Source organism: Marmota marmota, unplaced genomic scaffold (assembly GCF_001458135.2).
Source record: "Marmota marmota marmota unplaced genomic scaffold, marMar, whole genome shotgun sequence".
Classification (NCBI taxonomy): domain Eukaryota; kingdom Metazoa; phylum Chordata; class Mammalia; order Rodentia; family Sciuridae; genus Marmota; species Marmota marmota.
Genome location: NW_026000103.1, coordinates 2385111 through 2402121, shown reverse-complemented (window position 1 = coordinate 2402121; position 17011 = coordinate 2385111). Strand labels below are relative to the sequence as shown.

Below are 17011 nucleotides of genomic sequence, written 5' to 3'. Positions count from 1 at the left end.
TGTTTAAAGAATTTGACAATGAAGCAGACTCCTTCGGGTCCAGGTTCAGTGCAGTCCAGGTAAATGAATGTTGCTTGCCCGTTACCAGGGTTGAAAAAATTGGAAACTGTTTATAAAACCTTTTCTCATTTACTGGATTCCAAATACCAGTATAAATATTAGAAACACTTATTCTGCTTCAGGATGAGTTGTTGCCAAGTGTTAGAGGAGGAGGGATTCTGAGATTATTATTTCAGTTCAGTCGGTTTTGAGCTATGGGCCATAGAACTCTTGAGTTCTCCCCTCAGAGCCACTAAAAAAAAGGAAAGGTAAGATGGAGTCCAATAGGAGTTTCCAGGCAAGTGTTCTTACATCATCTTAAAACTTCTGACTTCATCCAACACTTGGATTTTGCAGAAGATCAGAGAAAATGTTCAGATGTGAGCAAAAGTCCACAAGTAAGGTCCTCAAGGTTACATGGAAAGGAACAGAGTACTGACCTTACATCTCCCAGCTTCTCAAGTGTCCTTCCCTCTTTGTGCCATGATCCTTTATGCTCATAAAAAGGAAGAGTGCTTTTGTCCCTTGTCACATTCCCCATACCATTCTGAAATGTTGCTTAGGAAGAAGTTGGTTTCTATGCCCTGGAGTCACCTAGAGAAGGTGCAACACCCTTGTCTGTGCCAAAATTCCCTCTTTCACCCATAATTTTATTCTTTTTTTTTTTTTAATGTACTACCTATCCTGTGTTGTGCCAGGCTTTGTGCTTAGTGCTATGGCAAAGGGAAAGGTGAATCAACTAGAATCTGGCCCCAGCCCTACCCGTGGGAAGCTGAGTTACACAGTTACACAGCAGCATAATATCTGCAAGTCACAGGAAGAAGAAAGGGAAGAGGTTTTAATAAAGCTTTCATGGTTTTACTCCAGGGATATCCCCAGTGGGAAGATTCAGAGTTAGGTGAGAAGGCTGAAGCATGGCTGGCAGGACTTTCTCCTTTCTCTGCCTAACATCAGCCTGTGTTTGAACCTTATTTGAATTCTTTGTTTTGTTTTAGTTTTCATTCTGGGTGATAGCCATATTGCCTGCCTTTGCATCTACTCACCAATGACACAGTATCCTTCGATGAATGCTTGCTTCTTGCCTGTGTGCACAGCACTGTCAGAGAGTTATGAATTCTGTACTATGGCATTAAAAGAACAAAAGACTTATGCATAGATTGAAGTTAATAGATAGTTAAGAGTGATAAGCAGATTTAGTGTTATGGATATTTGAAAGAGGGAGAGGGAATTTCTGGCTAGATGTTGAGAGAGAATAAGGCAAGATTTTAGAAAAGATAGCATTTAACTAAGAAATTTTACTGGGCCTTGTGGAGCCACTTAAGGCTTTTGAGTTGGGAAATAAAATATCAGTAGGACAGCAGTGAGTCGGCTGGAAAAGAGAAGTCAACTCCTACAGATAGAGAGATGTCAGGAGGCTGGTGTGAAAGGGTACAGCTGTCAGAAAAATGCACTTGGTGAACCTTGCTGTGCCAGAGTGACTAAAGAACTGGGCACTTGTAGGGAAAAAAAAAGGAGCAAAGGTGTCCCAGAGTGTGTGGGGTGGTGGGAGAGTGGCAGTGCCCTGAATAGAACAGTGATGGCAGGAAGAGGACACAGTTTACAGAGGAAGATAATGAATTTTCCGGGACACACTGATCTCAAAAAGCCTAAAGCACATGAGGAGGTCAGGAAGTCAGGAGTGAGGGATGCAGCTCAGGGGAAGACACAAGCACTTGCTGTCTCTGAAAGGGTCTCCTTATAATTCATTTCCTGATAAAAAGCCCCCCCATGCATAAATTAGGTGCCCATGTGGTTAGTTACATTAGGACTTTTCTCAAAGAGAGAAGATTCGTCACAATGTATAAATTCCACAAATGAGTACAGTGAGCTAATCTTGGCTTCATTTTTAAAGTCAGGGATATTGTTCTAAAGGAGCTTCTTGGATCGTTTCTGTGCAGACTCAATAATCTTTAAGTGACATGTGAAAGTTGAGGTGATGACCTCATAAGTCCAGATGTTCCTTTCTTCTTTTTTAAGTTGAATTTTATCATATTGAATATTCCAATTGCTGAGATCATTAAAGTTATTTACAGTACTCAAAAACTTGGGAAATAGAAAAACAAAAAAAAAAACAAGCAAAAATTACCCATAATCCAACCACCAGGAACACATGACTGTTGTGAGATGTTTTTCTACTATATGTGCAAGAGTCACACACACACACACACACACGTACATGTATGTATACGTGTGTACACACATGGTGCATACATACACAAAATCATTTATAAAAATGATTATATGATATATGAACACACATATTTTCTAGTATGGTGGGTGGTATTTTACACTTTATTTTATATTCAAGTTCTTTCAGTTGCCATTACTTCTGAGCATTTCCCACATGATTAAAAATGTTTTGAAAATTTTGTTTATGTGCCACATGATATTGCATTATATAAACCTCCAATACCATTAAAGCATTCACCTGTCATCTGAAAATTTGGTGGGACATGTACTTGGAGAAGATGAACTGAGATGTATCACATTCCTCCAGAATGGTGGCCTTCCCGTCTTACGAATATAGTCCCTAAGGCTGGGAGTTTTAGGTGGAGTCAGGCCAGTGCTCGGTGCACAAGCCCATGAGTGGTCAGGTAGTTAAGACCTGGGGACCCAAAAGGCCTACCCACAAGACAACTACTTCTTATATCTTCCTTTTATAAAAATTCTTAAAAATCATTTGCCTATTTCACCATTCCTCACACATTCTGACACATGTCTGGATGCCAGCACACAAAAACACACACACACAATCAAAACCTAAACATAGAGAATTTCTTCAAGTCCCTAAATCGATATTTTATCGTTTTTTTTTTTTTTTTTTGTGATATGCACTTTGCCCAAGGGAAAAAAAAACAAAGTGTCTTGAAGGTAAACTGTAGGAAGTTAAGTTTAGACAAAATTGCCTCCCGTTCTGTGACAGTGTAGTGAAAGGCCAAGGCCGTGGCACCAGCCCCAGGAGAGAGCAGAGCCCATGCACACAAATATGCAATAGTAGAACTGGACAGAGCACCATTGTTTTGATATCTTTCTGTTTTCACAGGTGCCATGGAGTCATTTTATGAGTCTTCACCATGACCCATGCCATAGAAAGACAAATATAGCTACAGTTTTGCTGAATCCAGGTTGAAAGTTCCTTTTTCAAACAAAAACATAATTTCTAAATCAGTCCAAAGCAAAGCCCAACATCTTGAATTCAGTGAACTCCTCCATTTATTCCCTTCCTTTCTTCTGTTCAACTTGTCTCCTTCAATGTTACCGTCTCCATTTTAAACATCATCAGCTGATAAATCAATTGACAGAGCCCTGTAGCAGTTCATTTTAATATTGAAGATGACAAATTATAGCCATAAATTTTTTCAGGAGAGAAGGTAATGGTATGTACTTGTGCATTTAAAAATTGATATAGGCATGAATAAAGATACTAGGGTCAGGCAAAATATAACTTCAAAGTCAATTTGATTTATTTCTTGATTGACTGCCTTTAGATAGCAGCATATGTCCAAGGTTCTTCTAAGAACCTTGAGAAGTTGGTGTTCTTTAAAATATAGTCTTTTTAGAAAGACAACTCCCTTAATTACTATATGTAGCATTATTAGAAAGCAATCACATGATTCTAACAAAAGGCAGGATTAGGCTTTCATCCAATTTCTTGTCTATCAGATGAAGGAAGAAAAGAGTGGGATGTTTAACTCTAAAAACAGAAACAAAAGTTTAATATGGTATTCATTTCATGCTTGTATTAGAGCTCCATGGGATTTTGAGCATGCCCAAAGGTGGCATCCTGTTTCATGAACATTGCTATGTAAGAGTAATAAACATACATACATGCACGCATGCGCACATGCACACACACACACACACACACATTTCATTGTACAAAAGAGTGCAATTACTGGGGCTGGGATTGTGGCTCAGTGGCAGAGCGCTTGCCTAGCATGTGTGAAGCTCTGGGTTTGATTCTCAGCACCACATATAAATAAATAAAACAAAGGCCTCTTGACAACTAAAAAAAATTTTTAAGAAAGAGTACATTATTAGTCATACAAATAAATACATAAAATTTAGTCATGTCAAATAAAGTATATGAACTAGTGCTCTAGTGATTTTCTTTCTTGAGAATAGATGTCTGCTTCACAACTTTGCTTTCTATTTTCTTTCAAATAAATTCATTTTCTCTCATGTATCTCCTCGAGTTCCAGCAATGTCTTCAGAGTCTCTGCAGCCTCTATGTCCCTCTTTCTTCCCTCCTTACCTTTCATGATTTCCAGTCAGTGATAGTTTTTATCCTTCTGATCCATAGTATGCCCAGCCCATTCTTTGTACTCAAACACTTAGGTTTGCCAGCCATATGAAAAGAGCATACCATAGCATCCTCTATCAGAGGATGGGGTCAGAATAAAAGACTTAATTTATTTAAATAGAAGTATAAACGTTTATGTTGAATATGTGAAATACATATATGTATATGTGTGAATTCAGTGAATCCCCCCATTCCCTTTCTTCCTTCAATTCAACTTGTCTCCTTCAACGTTACTGTCTCTGTTTTAAATATCATCATCTGATAAATCAGTTGTCAGAGATCTGCAGCAGTTCATTCTAATATTGAAGATGACAATAGATAGAGATAGATAGGCAGTAGGTAGGTAGACAGATAGATAGATCTCCATCATCCATCCCAGGGATACAGACAGAATGCATGAGTTACTTCAGTAGCTCACAAGAGCAGCTTGCTGGCATTTTTCAATTGAGAAAGAAGCATCTCCGGTTTATGCCCTACCATGCTCTGTGTCTGTTTTGAGCTCTTTTCATCTCCTACTCTTGAGAGAGGCTTTGTTGCACTAACCCTCTTATCCAGATTCCATAAGTCACCAATTCTCCACAAGCTAGGAGACCAGGCCTCAGCCAGGACCCAGTCTTACCAACTGGAGGCTTTAATTGAACTGGATTTTTTAAATCTCTGATAATACTCGTCTCTGTGTCCATTGTATTTTTAAAATATCTACTAGTACTAATGGCTTCTATACAGCCTGGTAATTTCATGTGCGTCCTTTAACCTCATAGAATATACTGTCATTTCTTTTGGCTCCTTTAGCCTCTATTCTGTCTCTAAACCTCACAGGTTTCCAAGGCACTAGGTATGTACTAACAACTATCACAACCACCATAACCACCACCATAAAAACACTATATAACACTTTATAGACTCCACCCCCCCGCCAAAAAAAAACCTTTCATATGTATGAAAAGTTTTCATAGCTTTTTTTATGTAGTGAATTTGCTTTTGCTGATAATTAAACCTACTATGTTTAATAATTCCTATCTTCTTTTTATGAAATATCCCAGTGGCTATTTCCCAGGTATTAGGAAAATCTTTACATCTGCCAAGAGAACAAACTTATTTGCTCATACATGCTGCAGTGTTGTCAATTCTGAGGTACATACTCTCATGCTTCAGTTACTTTCTCTTTCATCAGAAGTGAGACAGTAACTCTAATTGCTTGCTGAGCATCTGGAAGTACCATTAATAATGATGATGATGATAATAATGACCTCATAGGACGTATAATTTGGGGGATTAAAGAACATTTACAAGCTTATTGTGTCATAGTTAATGATGAGGTGCCAACTTTTCTTGCCACCACCCTTTCCAGTGGTATTTCCTGCTTGGATCTGAGAACTAATTTAGTAAACGGTATCCTTTTAAAGAATTTGCCCCATCCAAAAGCATATGCTAGCGCAAAGATATTGAATTGTTTTAGTGTTGTTTTTTTCAGAGACGATTTATTAATGTTGTTTTGCATTTGTATAAAAATTGTATAATGTAATCATTTAGTGTTTATTTATTGTGTGTACCTTCTACTCAGAGGGTTGGCATTATTGTTCCTAACAGTGACGGATACAAGCAGATCATGCCTTATGACCTCTACCATCCCCTTCCTCGGTACGTAAATCAATCATCCTGATGTTAGAATTAGCAAATCAGTCTTCTGATGCTTTTATATATTTGTATATATAGACAATCTAGAGAGAGATTCTGTGTTTTTGTATAAAAAAATAAGATGGTAGATGGTATATTTTGCAGTCCTTCCTGAGCTCTGCTTTTGAGTAACACTGGCCTCCTCAGACCTTAACCTTGTCATTCAAAACCCCATGTTAAGATAGGATAAATCATATTACCTTGGAGTGGGCACAGTAATTCACCCTGATTACCTACATCATGTGGGTTAATGTTATGCCTTTCTCTCACTTGCTTTGCCTTTTCTATGTCTCCTTTGCAGTAGGACTCTAGTTATTAAAGCACTGTTGCTAACTATGAAACAAACACTGCTGAAAATATTATCACCACACCACCAATATAGAATTAAAGATGTGGTATTTTTCTGCATACTTGCTTTAAATGTCCTCTTTCTATTTTAAATAAATTATAATTAATCACAAAGGGCAGTTTTTCTTAACCTTATTGTTCAGAACAATTTGTGTGACTTTTTTCCCTAAGCATAAAATGTAATGTGCTATTGTTTATTTTTTAAAGTACAGTCTTTTTTCAAAAATAGAAAAAAAATAATGAAAGTAAATTAAAAAATTTAAAAAGAACTTGTTATCTTTATCAGAAAAGTGGACATGCTGAAAAATATACTAGGTACTGAGTATATTGCTTGTTGCATTGGAAACAGCTCCACAGATAGCAAAAATTAGAATTGGGTTTAAATAGATATTTGCTCTATTTTCTTTGCTTATTTGGTCCTGCTATTTAGAACCAAGAGTTAGAGTCAGATTAGAAGTAGTTAGGATAATTTACAGTAGTTTGCTAAGTCCCAAATTTAGCCAAACCTAGAAAATAATTGTATTCTAAATTGTAAAATAAAGCAAAGTTTGATCAAGGTCTCCAAATCCCTAGTGAGTTAGTATCCAAATAGCGATCCCTGGAGATCATCTAGTTTAACTCCCCAGTGATGTTTCATTCTCCTATTTTTTTCCCCAACAATTGTATCCACATACCACAGGTACATAAATACATATATTTATACAAATCCTCATTCATGTCCATTTAATGTATATGTATCCACACATATCTATACACACATAGATATTTATATAATACATATACACCAGGGCAAGTTGTCATCCAGTGTCTACTAACATACTTCAGCGACTGGCAAAAGACTCACTTTACCATCCTAACAGTAGCATCTAGGAATGTGGGATTTGATTTATTCTAGATATAGTTATTGTTGCTCAGTCCTTCTACTAAATGGCTACCTCATTAGTTAGTTTTCTCACACTTTCCTTTGACTATATTAATAAAGATAATGAATGACTTTAAATGCTCTTTGATTATCATTTTGCTGATTTGATCCAGAATTCTTCTTCTCCTTGATAATTTAATGAAAATATCCAAAGATCAATTTAATTGAACCAAGATTTCCTTTTATTACAATTTTCATATCTATAAAACAAGCATTCATAGGACACATGCATCTGCTTGTGTGAAGGTCATACATTTTAAAATAAAGGCAAAGTTGGCTGTTAAAAATGAGCAACATCAAGTTTTTGTTTTTCCTGTAATGGTAGTTTCTAGATTTCTGTCATATCTTCTATGATCTCTCTTGTTTATATTTCTCTGGCATAACTAATGCCTCTCTTAGGTTAGAGTTGATCTCTTATAGAACTGTCCTTTCCCCAAAATGCCTTAAGGCCAGTGGTACATAGAAATGATCCTTCATGTTGGTTTGTACCATGTCCTATGCACACATTTGGCAGGTCCATGTATCACAGTGGGAAAGGACAATTAGCAAATAAAATAAACAGACTATTTCTTACCCCCTTGAACTTCTGTTACTGATCTAGTTCTGAAGTTAGAAATTCTGTTTCCTGGCAAAGTACTAGTAATTGGAAGCTATTTCTACAAATGTGTTTTCATTTCATAAAAATACTTAAGTCTCAAAACCGGTTCTCAAATAGCAGCTACCCACTAATTAAGGCAGAAAGCTTTAGTAGTTTAAAGTATTTAAGTGGGTTTAAGACCACAAGTGTAGATATAAAACATTATGAATTTTTAGATTGTTATTTCCTGCTTTCAGTTTTTGACTTTATATGTATCTGAACACAAAAATGTATTCTGATAAATTATCTTGATTCATAATTGACATATTCTACTGCTCATATAAGTTTTAATTTTGAGAATTTCTTAAACTAAACACATTGTGTTTTTAAAAGAATTAAAGGCTGATGGAGTTAAAATACAAGATGTACAAACTCATTTAACATTCTTCCAGGACAAGATCCCAGGAAATGATTCTTGGATATGTCTTCTTTTATTCCAAGTGCTTACCCTGGTCACTGTTCTAAGAGCTCCTGACTAATGCCTTCTCAGCTTTTATTATATTTTAAAATACCCAAACATATTTTGCTTTAGAGTTCCATATAACCCTATTATTATGCAAGGATTCATATGATAATGTTTCACATACAGAACTATATTTGTATGCCGAAACCATACTATTAATTCTTAAAATAATATTAGCCTCATTTCTCTTTTGGGGTTCACTGACATTGAAAAGGATACTTATTTCTATTTGTGAAGTTATACCATGATCAGGTCCAAGTGTAAGACAGAAATTAATCACTCTCCCTTTAGAAGGATCAAATTTGGGGATTTTAGAGTACCAATTAGAAAATGTGCTCTTTTATGGCATCTTAACATCCTAAGAAGTTAAATATATATATTAAAAAGCACATTCTGAATTGTCAGATCAAATCCCGTATGAATATGTACTTACTTTCATATTCAGTCTGACTTCAGTCTGACAGGCCTGCTATCCACCACCAAACGGAGGCCTTTCAGGGATTTACATGGAGACAATGAGAACTGGTCTTACCCTTTGGAATGATAAACTTTCTGCAGAGCTGCTTGCTTTATTCCCTCTCTTAAAGGGCATACTTTAAAAAGTCTCCTAAGAGTTAAACAAAGGGCCTCAGTTTCCCATAATGACATTTCTTTGGTGTCTCCTGGGTAAAAACACATAGGAAAATATTGTATTTGGCAGCATATCTCGACTATTGGCAGTGGAGATGACAATTATTGCCTAAACTTGAACAGCACAGAGAAAAGGTGGTGGAAAACCATCTTAACTGAGAAAAACACATCATTCTGGCTCCTTCAGAAGAGAAGTCAAGTTCACAACCTACATTAAACCTTACTTACAGAATAATTAAAGTTTTCCATGGAACAAACTTAACTATTCAAGTAGAACAATTGGGTGACATTTTGTTTCTCTCTCATTAAAATTATCTCTCATATTTTTAAGAGAAATTTTAAAGATCCATAGCAATCATCATCAGCAAGCAGAATACACATAAGAGAAAGAAAAGCTCATTCAATTCCAATGCTTCTGTTGTAAGAAATCCCACATTCTGTAAATCTACAGGAGAAGAGAAAATAATTAGGTAAAGATCTCTCTCTGCCTCTGTTTCCCATACTTCAGAACTGTGTAGAGCTCTGAAAAATCAATGGAATTCTCTTAAAAGTTATTGGTAATGTTGTTATTTTCTACCTTAGTTAACTATTTCTTAGATTCAGACACCATAAGCCTTTCAATCAAACTTCGTCACTGTTCTAGGAGTTCTTTACCTGAGGAACTCTAACTGCCAGTATCCCCCAACAGTGAAAGAATAAGTAGATGAGGTTTGTATGAACAGTTTCCTCCTCAGCTTGATAATGACTCAATTTGACCATCGAAATTGTACAGAATCTTCGTGCCCAAACTGACACATACAGAAGCAAGAAGGAAGGAGCTTTTGCTTGTGTTGATCTTTTATGAGTTTCTCCTGTCAAAAGTACCCAGAAGTAATAAAATATCATCTTGAAAATAAAATTATTTTAGCTAGGCACAGTACCTATAATCCCAGCTACTCAGGAGTCTGAGACAGGAGTATTACAAGTTAGAGGCCAGCCTCTGCAATTTAGCGACACCTGACTCAAAGTAATAAATAAAAAGAGCTGAGGATGTAGCTCAGTGGTAGAGCCCCCTTGGGTTCAATCCCCAGTTCCACAAAATAAATAAGTAAAATATAATAAAAGCATTTTGTCCAGGAGCAAACTACTGGTATGAACTTGTTATCCATCTTATTCTTGACATATGTACTTTATGAGATTTGGTAAAAAATAAATAAGCTTAAATATGTATATGATATGCTATATATGTATAAATATATATGTATAAAATCTTGAAGCTATGGGAAGAAGGACTGAGGACTAAACTTCATCTCTTGAGTAGGTTACAGTCAGCACAGATATCCTGGAATCAGCTCCCTAAACAGTAATTTCTTAGTAAAGCTTCACGGTTTATGGAGCACTTTTGCCAACTTTGAATCCTTGTTTCCTATTCCTCAAATTGTAGGCAGTAGGTGTCTTTGGTTCTGTGGACCATAGCCTCTGAGACTCTCACCATCCTAGGCCCAGGGAATGGGGTTGGTGTGACAGGTCACTGAGGAGCTTTGGCAATGTGCATGTCTGCCCTGATGACTCCCCTTGCTTCTGTAGGTGGGAGGCCACCCCGTGGACCGCCTGCTCCTCCTCGTGTGGGGGGGGCATCCAGAGCCGGGCAGTTTCCTGTGTGGAGGAGGACATCCAGGGGCATGTGACTTCAGTGGAAGAGTGGAAATGCATGTACACCCCTAAGATGCCCATCGTGCAGCCCTGCAACATTTTTGACTGCCCTAAATGGCTGGCACAGGAGTGGTCTCCGGTAACTGTGCCCTCTTTCTTTGTTCATTAGGAGAATAAGTCCACTCTTCCCTCTCGCCATCATGCCCCACTGGGAACCCCGTGTGGCCCTACCCTTCTCTCCAGAGCTTAGCTTCTGGAGTAGAAATGTTGTCAATTCAGCATGACCAAAAGCAAATTAATTTTTAATGTCTTTTTTTTTTTTTGAGCTACTTCACAGAAGCCTCCTCTGGTCCCCTCTGTTGGGGAAACCAGTGCCGTTCAAGATTCATTGAGGCTGAATGACTGATCCTAAAATCTGTGAAAGCTTCTCTGATGATAGAGCTCAGAAGACTAGAGTTTTGATTTTAAACTTTATTTATTATAATCTATTTATATCTCAAAAGAGGCTAGTGGATTAAATTAAAACTGTGTCTAATATTCATTGGAGGGTGGATAAAGTGAAAACAGTGCAATAAGGAGTATAAATTGGACTATGAAAACCAGAAAATTATAGACATTAGGAAACCTGCAATAATTAAGCCTCCTATGTTATTCTGGGTTTCCTAACTGCTCATAGAAAAGGGAAATGGCATAGGAGATAGATGTGGAACTAAATCATTGTGCCCTTATCCATAGAAATGAACAGAATTCTTTACTCAGCCTCATGGCTTTGTGGGAGCAGGTTAAAGCTGTGATGTCTTCCAGTGTCTAGACATGCAGCTAGACATGCAGAACCTTTGGGGGTGCTATCTACATCTGGCCATTGAATCTGTTCCTGTAAACATTTTTTTTTCATCTCAATATTATCAATTAGATTGGCCATACTGCAATTTAAATTAGCCATGATGGCAGTTTAAAATTGTTTAATATCCACATGAGAGCTAGCATTTCCTATATTTTTAGACATTGCAGTCATTTGCTAAATAAAAAGCAGTGTTGGTAATTTAACTTGAGAATACTGTATTTTAGTTTGTTTTCTCCTTTTTGGTGCTTGATTTGAGACTTTGCCCACACTGGGTGCCTCAGGATTGCTGACAGATGAAACCAAACCTAAGAAATCAAAAGTGATTTAATTTTCAGCCAGCTTCCTCTCAATTAGCCAAACAGAACAAAGATCCCATGACTGGTAAAAGTGGTCTAAATCCTCCGGGAATCTTCATATAAGGAGTCCTCATATAAAAAGCCTTAGGTGCAAAGTGAAGAAAAGGAAACAAGGCTTTGCCTATGAGTCTCTTCTCTCTTGAAATCTCTTTGCAGTGCACAGTGACATGTGGCCAGGGTCTCAGATACCGTGTGGTCCTCTGCATTGACCACCGAGGAATGCACACGGGAGGCTGCAGCCCCAAAACAAAGCCCCACATAAAAGAGGAATGCATCATACCCACTCCCTGCTACAAGCCCAAAGGTAACCTGCTCTTTACTGGTCTAATTGTTGTATGTATTCAGATGCCATTTTAAACTCCTTTAAGTATCCCATTGTATTGTTAACAATGATTTTTTTTTAAACTTTACTAAATGTGCTTGATTCTTTTTTTAAACCTTTCAAATTGTTTTGATTTTAAATTTTATTAAGTACTACATAGAGCAATTTGTTTATACAATTATCTCCCAAGTCATAAAGTTGTTTGAAGACTGTTGCCAAAAAATATCAGATATGTCTGCATAAAAGGAGATCAGATTGTACAGAGATATGTGTAATTTACTGTCCACATTTCTTGCTATTAAGAGCAAAGGAGGGAATCTAATTGTGTACAAAATACCTTGGGAAGTCTCATACTTCAAACTGATGAAACAGAAAACTGTTGCTTTTATATTGGAAATTTAAACATTGAAATGAAACTGAATTCCAGAAGTATATTTTCAGTGAAAATTTGACATATATCAGAATTCAATAGATACTAGAAATTTAATAAATTAAAGAAATAAATTTTAGAAAAGTTCTTCTTAGTGAGCAAACTGTCTTATAGTCATACTGGGCCTTCAGCTTAACATGAATACTAATCTGATTTTTGTGCTAGTTTTGTTACTAGTCTGCTAATGAAGCAGGAAAATCTAAAGTCACACACCATTTACATGTAAAGGATTCTTCACTATAAAACTCTTATAATTTTGAATGTTAAGTATGTTTTTCTATTCCTTTTTAAATTTATTTCTTAAGCCACTAAATGTCTGTGAAAATCAGCCATATTCTAGCTCTTTATAATACCTTTGATGTGAATGCATAGCATCATGAAATCTAAATCAGTGATGTAAAAGGAAACCAAAAGCCAAACACATAGTAGAAATCCTAAAATCCTGATTACTTTTAATAATTACATCTTTCTCTGAGCCTTAGTTTCTCCATCTGTAAAATTGGGAAGGTTTTATTTCCTCTCACTCTCACTTAGAGACCATGTGAGAATAAATGAGATATAATGTACCTAGGATGCTCAGCCTGATGCCTGACATAGAGTAAATGCTCTCCAAATGTTACCTTCAACTTTTGACCATCATTAGTGTCCTCAGATATTAGAGAAATGGCCCTAGGTGAACTGATAGGACTCAAGCCAAGTGAACTGTAAAGTATTTCAAGCTCACTCTTAGTTCCAGAGTGAACCCTTGGTCAGTGAAAGGCAGGATGTTTGCACTGTCAGAGATAGCTTAATTGATCAAGCCATTTAATTGGGATAGATAGGGGAGTTGTAAAGTGATATACATACAGGTTCCATGTTGCTGGATTTCACATATTAGCAAATCCTTTTGACTTTGGCAATTTTTGTTTCTCACTTTATTTCCTGACTCAAAGCAGTAGATGTATGTAGAAGACAAGTAGCGATGCTACCTACCCCAAATGATCAATTATTTACTAGTCTTGTCTTTAGCAAGTTACTTCAGAAAAAGAAAAGTAGTTTGTCGTTAACGATCAGGGAAAAAAAAATCTAGATTTTCACAACTAACCAGTGAATCTGGCTCTCTACATATTGTTAAAATACCATATAATTCTGTGGCGAGTGCATATATGGACATATTTCTTTCATCTTTACAATTATATGGTATAAAATGGTGATAGAGCTTGACTGGCTCATACTATAAAGGCGAATATGCCCATAAATGACTCTAATGAATATGTCAGGTTGGGAATCTTGGCAGTTACTTCTATAGGAGCAGTTAGAACCTCCCTACTTCTTTGTTTCCCTCCACCTTTTCCCCTAAGAAGTAGTTAGGAAGCTTGTTCTGAGTTGTTTGGCCAAAATTACATAAACAGGTGAAACAAGTCAAATTACAGGTTATGGGCTCAAAGCTGCATGTCGTCCAATTGTCAGTGAGCCCATGGTGTGGTACCGAACAAGTTAGCTAACTAAAGCAATGTTTTGTGAATTTCACAGAAGCCAAGATTGTTAGCTTTTGATAATTGGCATAGATAACACATAGCCAAAGGTCAAAAAGGAAAGGAAATATTTTAATGAAAATACCACAATACAAAAATGTTGTGTTTTGTGTTTATTTTTAAAGGTATGAAACAATGTTTGATGATTCCTGATATGCATATTGAACTAGTGTTCCTAAAGCTGTGACTTTCATAATAAAAGGACTTTCCTTTGCTATTTAATGTACTAACGGGGAACCATGTACACAGAGATTAAAATTACTAATATTTTGAAAATCCAGTTTCATTTTTCTTAATATAACCATTATGAGAAACAGCAATTCACCTAAAAGCATTAGTTGCAGTTACCAACATAGTAAGTTTTGAGGTATAGCACACAACTAAAAACTGATGAGAACAAGGAACTTCCCTGAAATCCCAGATTGGTTCTGACTGGTTCTCTTTTATGTGCATGCACTCAATTCTCAGAGAAACTTCCAGTAGAGGCCAAGCTACCGTGGTACAAGCAAGCTCAAGAGCTAGAAGAGGGAGCTGCTGTGTCAGAAGAGCCCTCGTAAGTTCTAAAGCACAAATAGTTCTTCTTTTGAAGCTTATGGGTTAAAAGAAAGCAGTGTTTCACTGTCTGTGGCTCTCGTGGGTGCTGACCCAAGTGTCATTGTCTTCTCAAAGGTGAAGTGATGTTTGACTTTTGAAAAATCAGAGATTTTTCATTTTCAAAGCATTGCTCAAAACTTTGTATTCAAATGCAATTTAGAATTTTCTTTATCTACCCTGTCTGAACCTAAGTACTGTTCAGTTTGGCCTGAAGTAAAAATGCAGTGAATTGTTTGACTTTGTCTCCAAAATCTGAGCTCTCTTCTCTTGGCAAGAGGCCAAAAGTGAGGAAGCCCAGTCGTTTGCATCTGATGATGCAACATAATTAGATATGCAAGTCTGGGCATCATTTCAGTCCCCTTATCTTTATTTCTCAGCTTTGCAGTATAGCCACTCCAAAAAAGAAAGGGCTCACCCTTTTTCACTCATGAAATATAGATGAGGGAAAGGAGAGTTTTGTAGCTTCCTTAGACCCTGATCTTTGCCCGACTTGTTCATGGTCCCATAGCTGCTCAGTCTTATCAAAGCAGGATGTTTAATAAGGCCATCAGGCACAGATTTGCCTGTAGCATCAGAAGAAGAGATAAGGAAGAAGAAAGAAAAGCAAGTTAGTTGATGGACTGATAAATTATATATTGATTTCACTAGAAAACACCGATAGGCATGTCTGCTGCCTTATTTTTACAGAAAAGGAAATATATTTTATTGGCCAATTTCAACTATGACCAAAGCAATTTCTCAGGTTGAAGATTTTCTAGATTAATTCATTTAATGTAAGTACTGGGTTCTCTGTTAGTCATGGGAACATAAGAACTGTTACCCACCCTTCAAGAGTTCATAGTATCACATTTTCGATAGGAAATGTTTTTCAAATCAACCCATAGTTTAAATTTACTAGAGATATAAATGAACACTCTAATCTGTATCATCAAATACAATTTATGATTTTCTCAGATTCATCTTGTTTGAATCTAAGCCTGATATGTTTTTTCCAGATCACAAAATAAATCTCACCCAAAACAGCAAGAGATTCAACAAGAATTTCAAAATACAGATTTGTTCAATAACTAAAGTTCATTTTAAAATAAATTGTATTAAATCACTTGATTTCACAGAAAAAAAAACAGTGCCTTTATTAAGTAATACATTTTTTTCTTTAAAAGGACAGCTAAGCAAAACAAATTATTTCTGTTCTATAAAGTTACTACAGCAACAACTTCTATTCTATGAGAAAAGCAGCTAACCAGGGCAGAACTTTGGAGGAAATACAGTGGTTAAAGATCACATAGTGCAATATTTCAATGAATATATGAAAGCTACACATTTATGTCTCTTGCTCCTGCCTTTTCCTAGTTTGACAGACCTTCTTTTTCCTGGGAGCAGCTCATTTTAGAAGGGCATTAACTCCTTCATCCACTAAGATCCTATTTAAGACACAGAAAGATGCTGTGTATTTGAAGCTGATTACTCCTTATATGTATTCTTTGTTTCAATATGTTTAAAACCAAACATGTATTATTTTTCTTAAACTATCTGCTCTCTTGTGCATTATAATTTGGCATTCGGTCTAAAACATGATCTTATCTATAACATTGCATCTGACCCATGTTAAATAATAGAACAAAGCTGAAAATAAATGGAAACATCTTGCATCTATAATTATACTCCTTTAACATTAGTATACACATCTCAGATGAATGCTGTAACTGGAGTTTAATACTTCAGCAGAAGCATTCTGTAGACCTTGGTCACCCATTTTTTGTAATGAGTGTTTTCCACTGGTATTCTGATTAAGATGATTTATGTTTAACTTTAATCTTAATAAAATCACTGAAGTAGTTAAACACATAGTTTTATCTATTGAACTATAGCCATATATTAGACCATTTAACTTTACTCTTGGTGTAATAGAACTGCCATTATGGTATGATTGATCTGAATTGAAGTAGATTGTAGTTGGAGAGCTAGTTCAGCATAAAGGAGCTATATACAGTTATGCTCAGAACAACAGTTATTTTTATACCAAAATGAAATAAATACCAGCTGTGGAATGATGTAGTGAAAGGTATATGGTTTCCACATTTTAATAGTTTTTACATGTTTAGTGCACTGAACTCCAAGAAAGGTCCTAAGTGTTACATTTTTTAATTGATTCTGAATTTTAAAAATATAATTTTGTATGGTCTTAATTCCTTCGTTTTTAAAACCACATGGACCAGTCTCTAGATGTATGTAGTAGCCTTAAATTACTCTCCAAAGTA

The 17011-nt window shown here is 36.2% G+C and overlaps 1 protein-coding gene across 4 annotated transcripts in view; it reads left to right on the top strand.

Annotated features, from left to right (window-relative positions):
* Adamtsl1 (ADAMTS like 1) overlaps positions 1 to 17011 on the top strand; it is a 905649-nt gene that overhangs the window by 714342 nt on the left and 174296 nt on the right. For 2 of the 4 annotated variants that reach the window (XM_048783906.1, XM_048783908.1), the window contains 4 exons: positions 5972 to 6022; positions 10625 to 10829; positions 12047 to 12194; positions 14625 to 14709. In XM_048783906.1, the coding sequence (XP_048639863.1) occupies positions 5972 to 6022; positions 10625 to 10829; positions 12047 to 12194; positions 14625 to 14709 (489 nt within the window). The remainder of the gene's footprint in view (positions 1 to 5971; positions 6023 to 10624; positions 10830 to 12046; positions 12195 to 14624; positions 14710 to 17011) is intronic. The other 2 variants (XM_048783907.1, XM_048783909.1) reach the window with 1 other exon arrangement.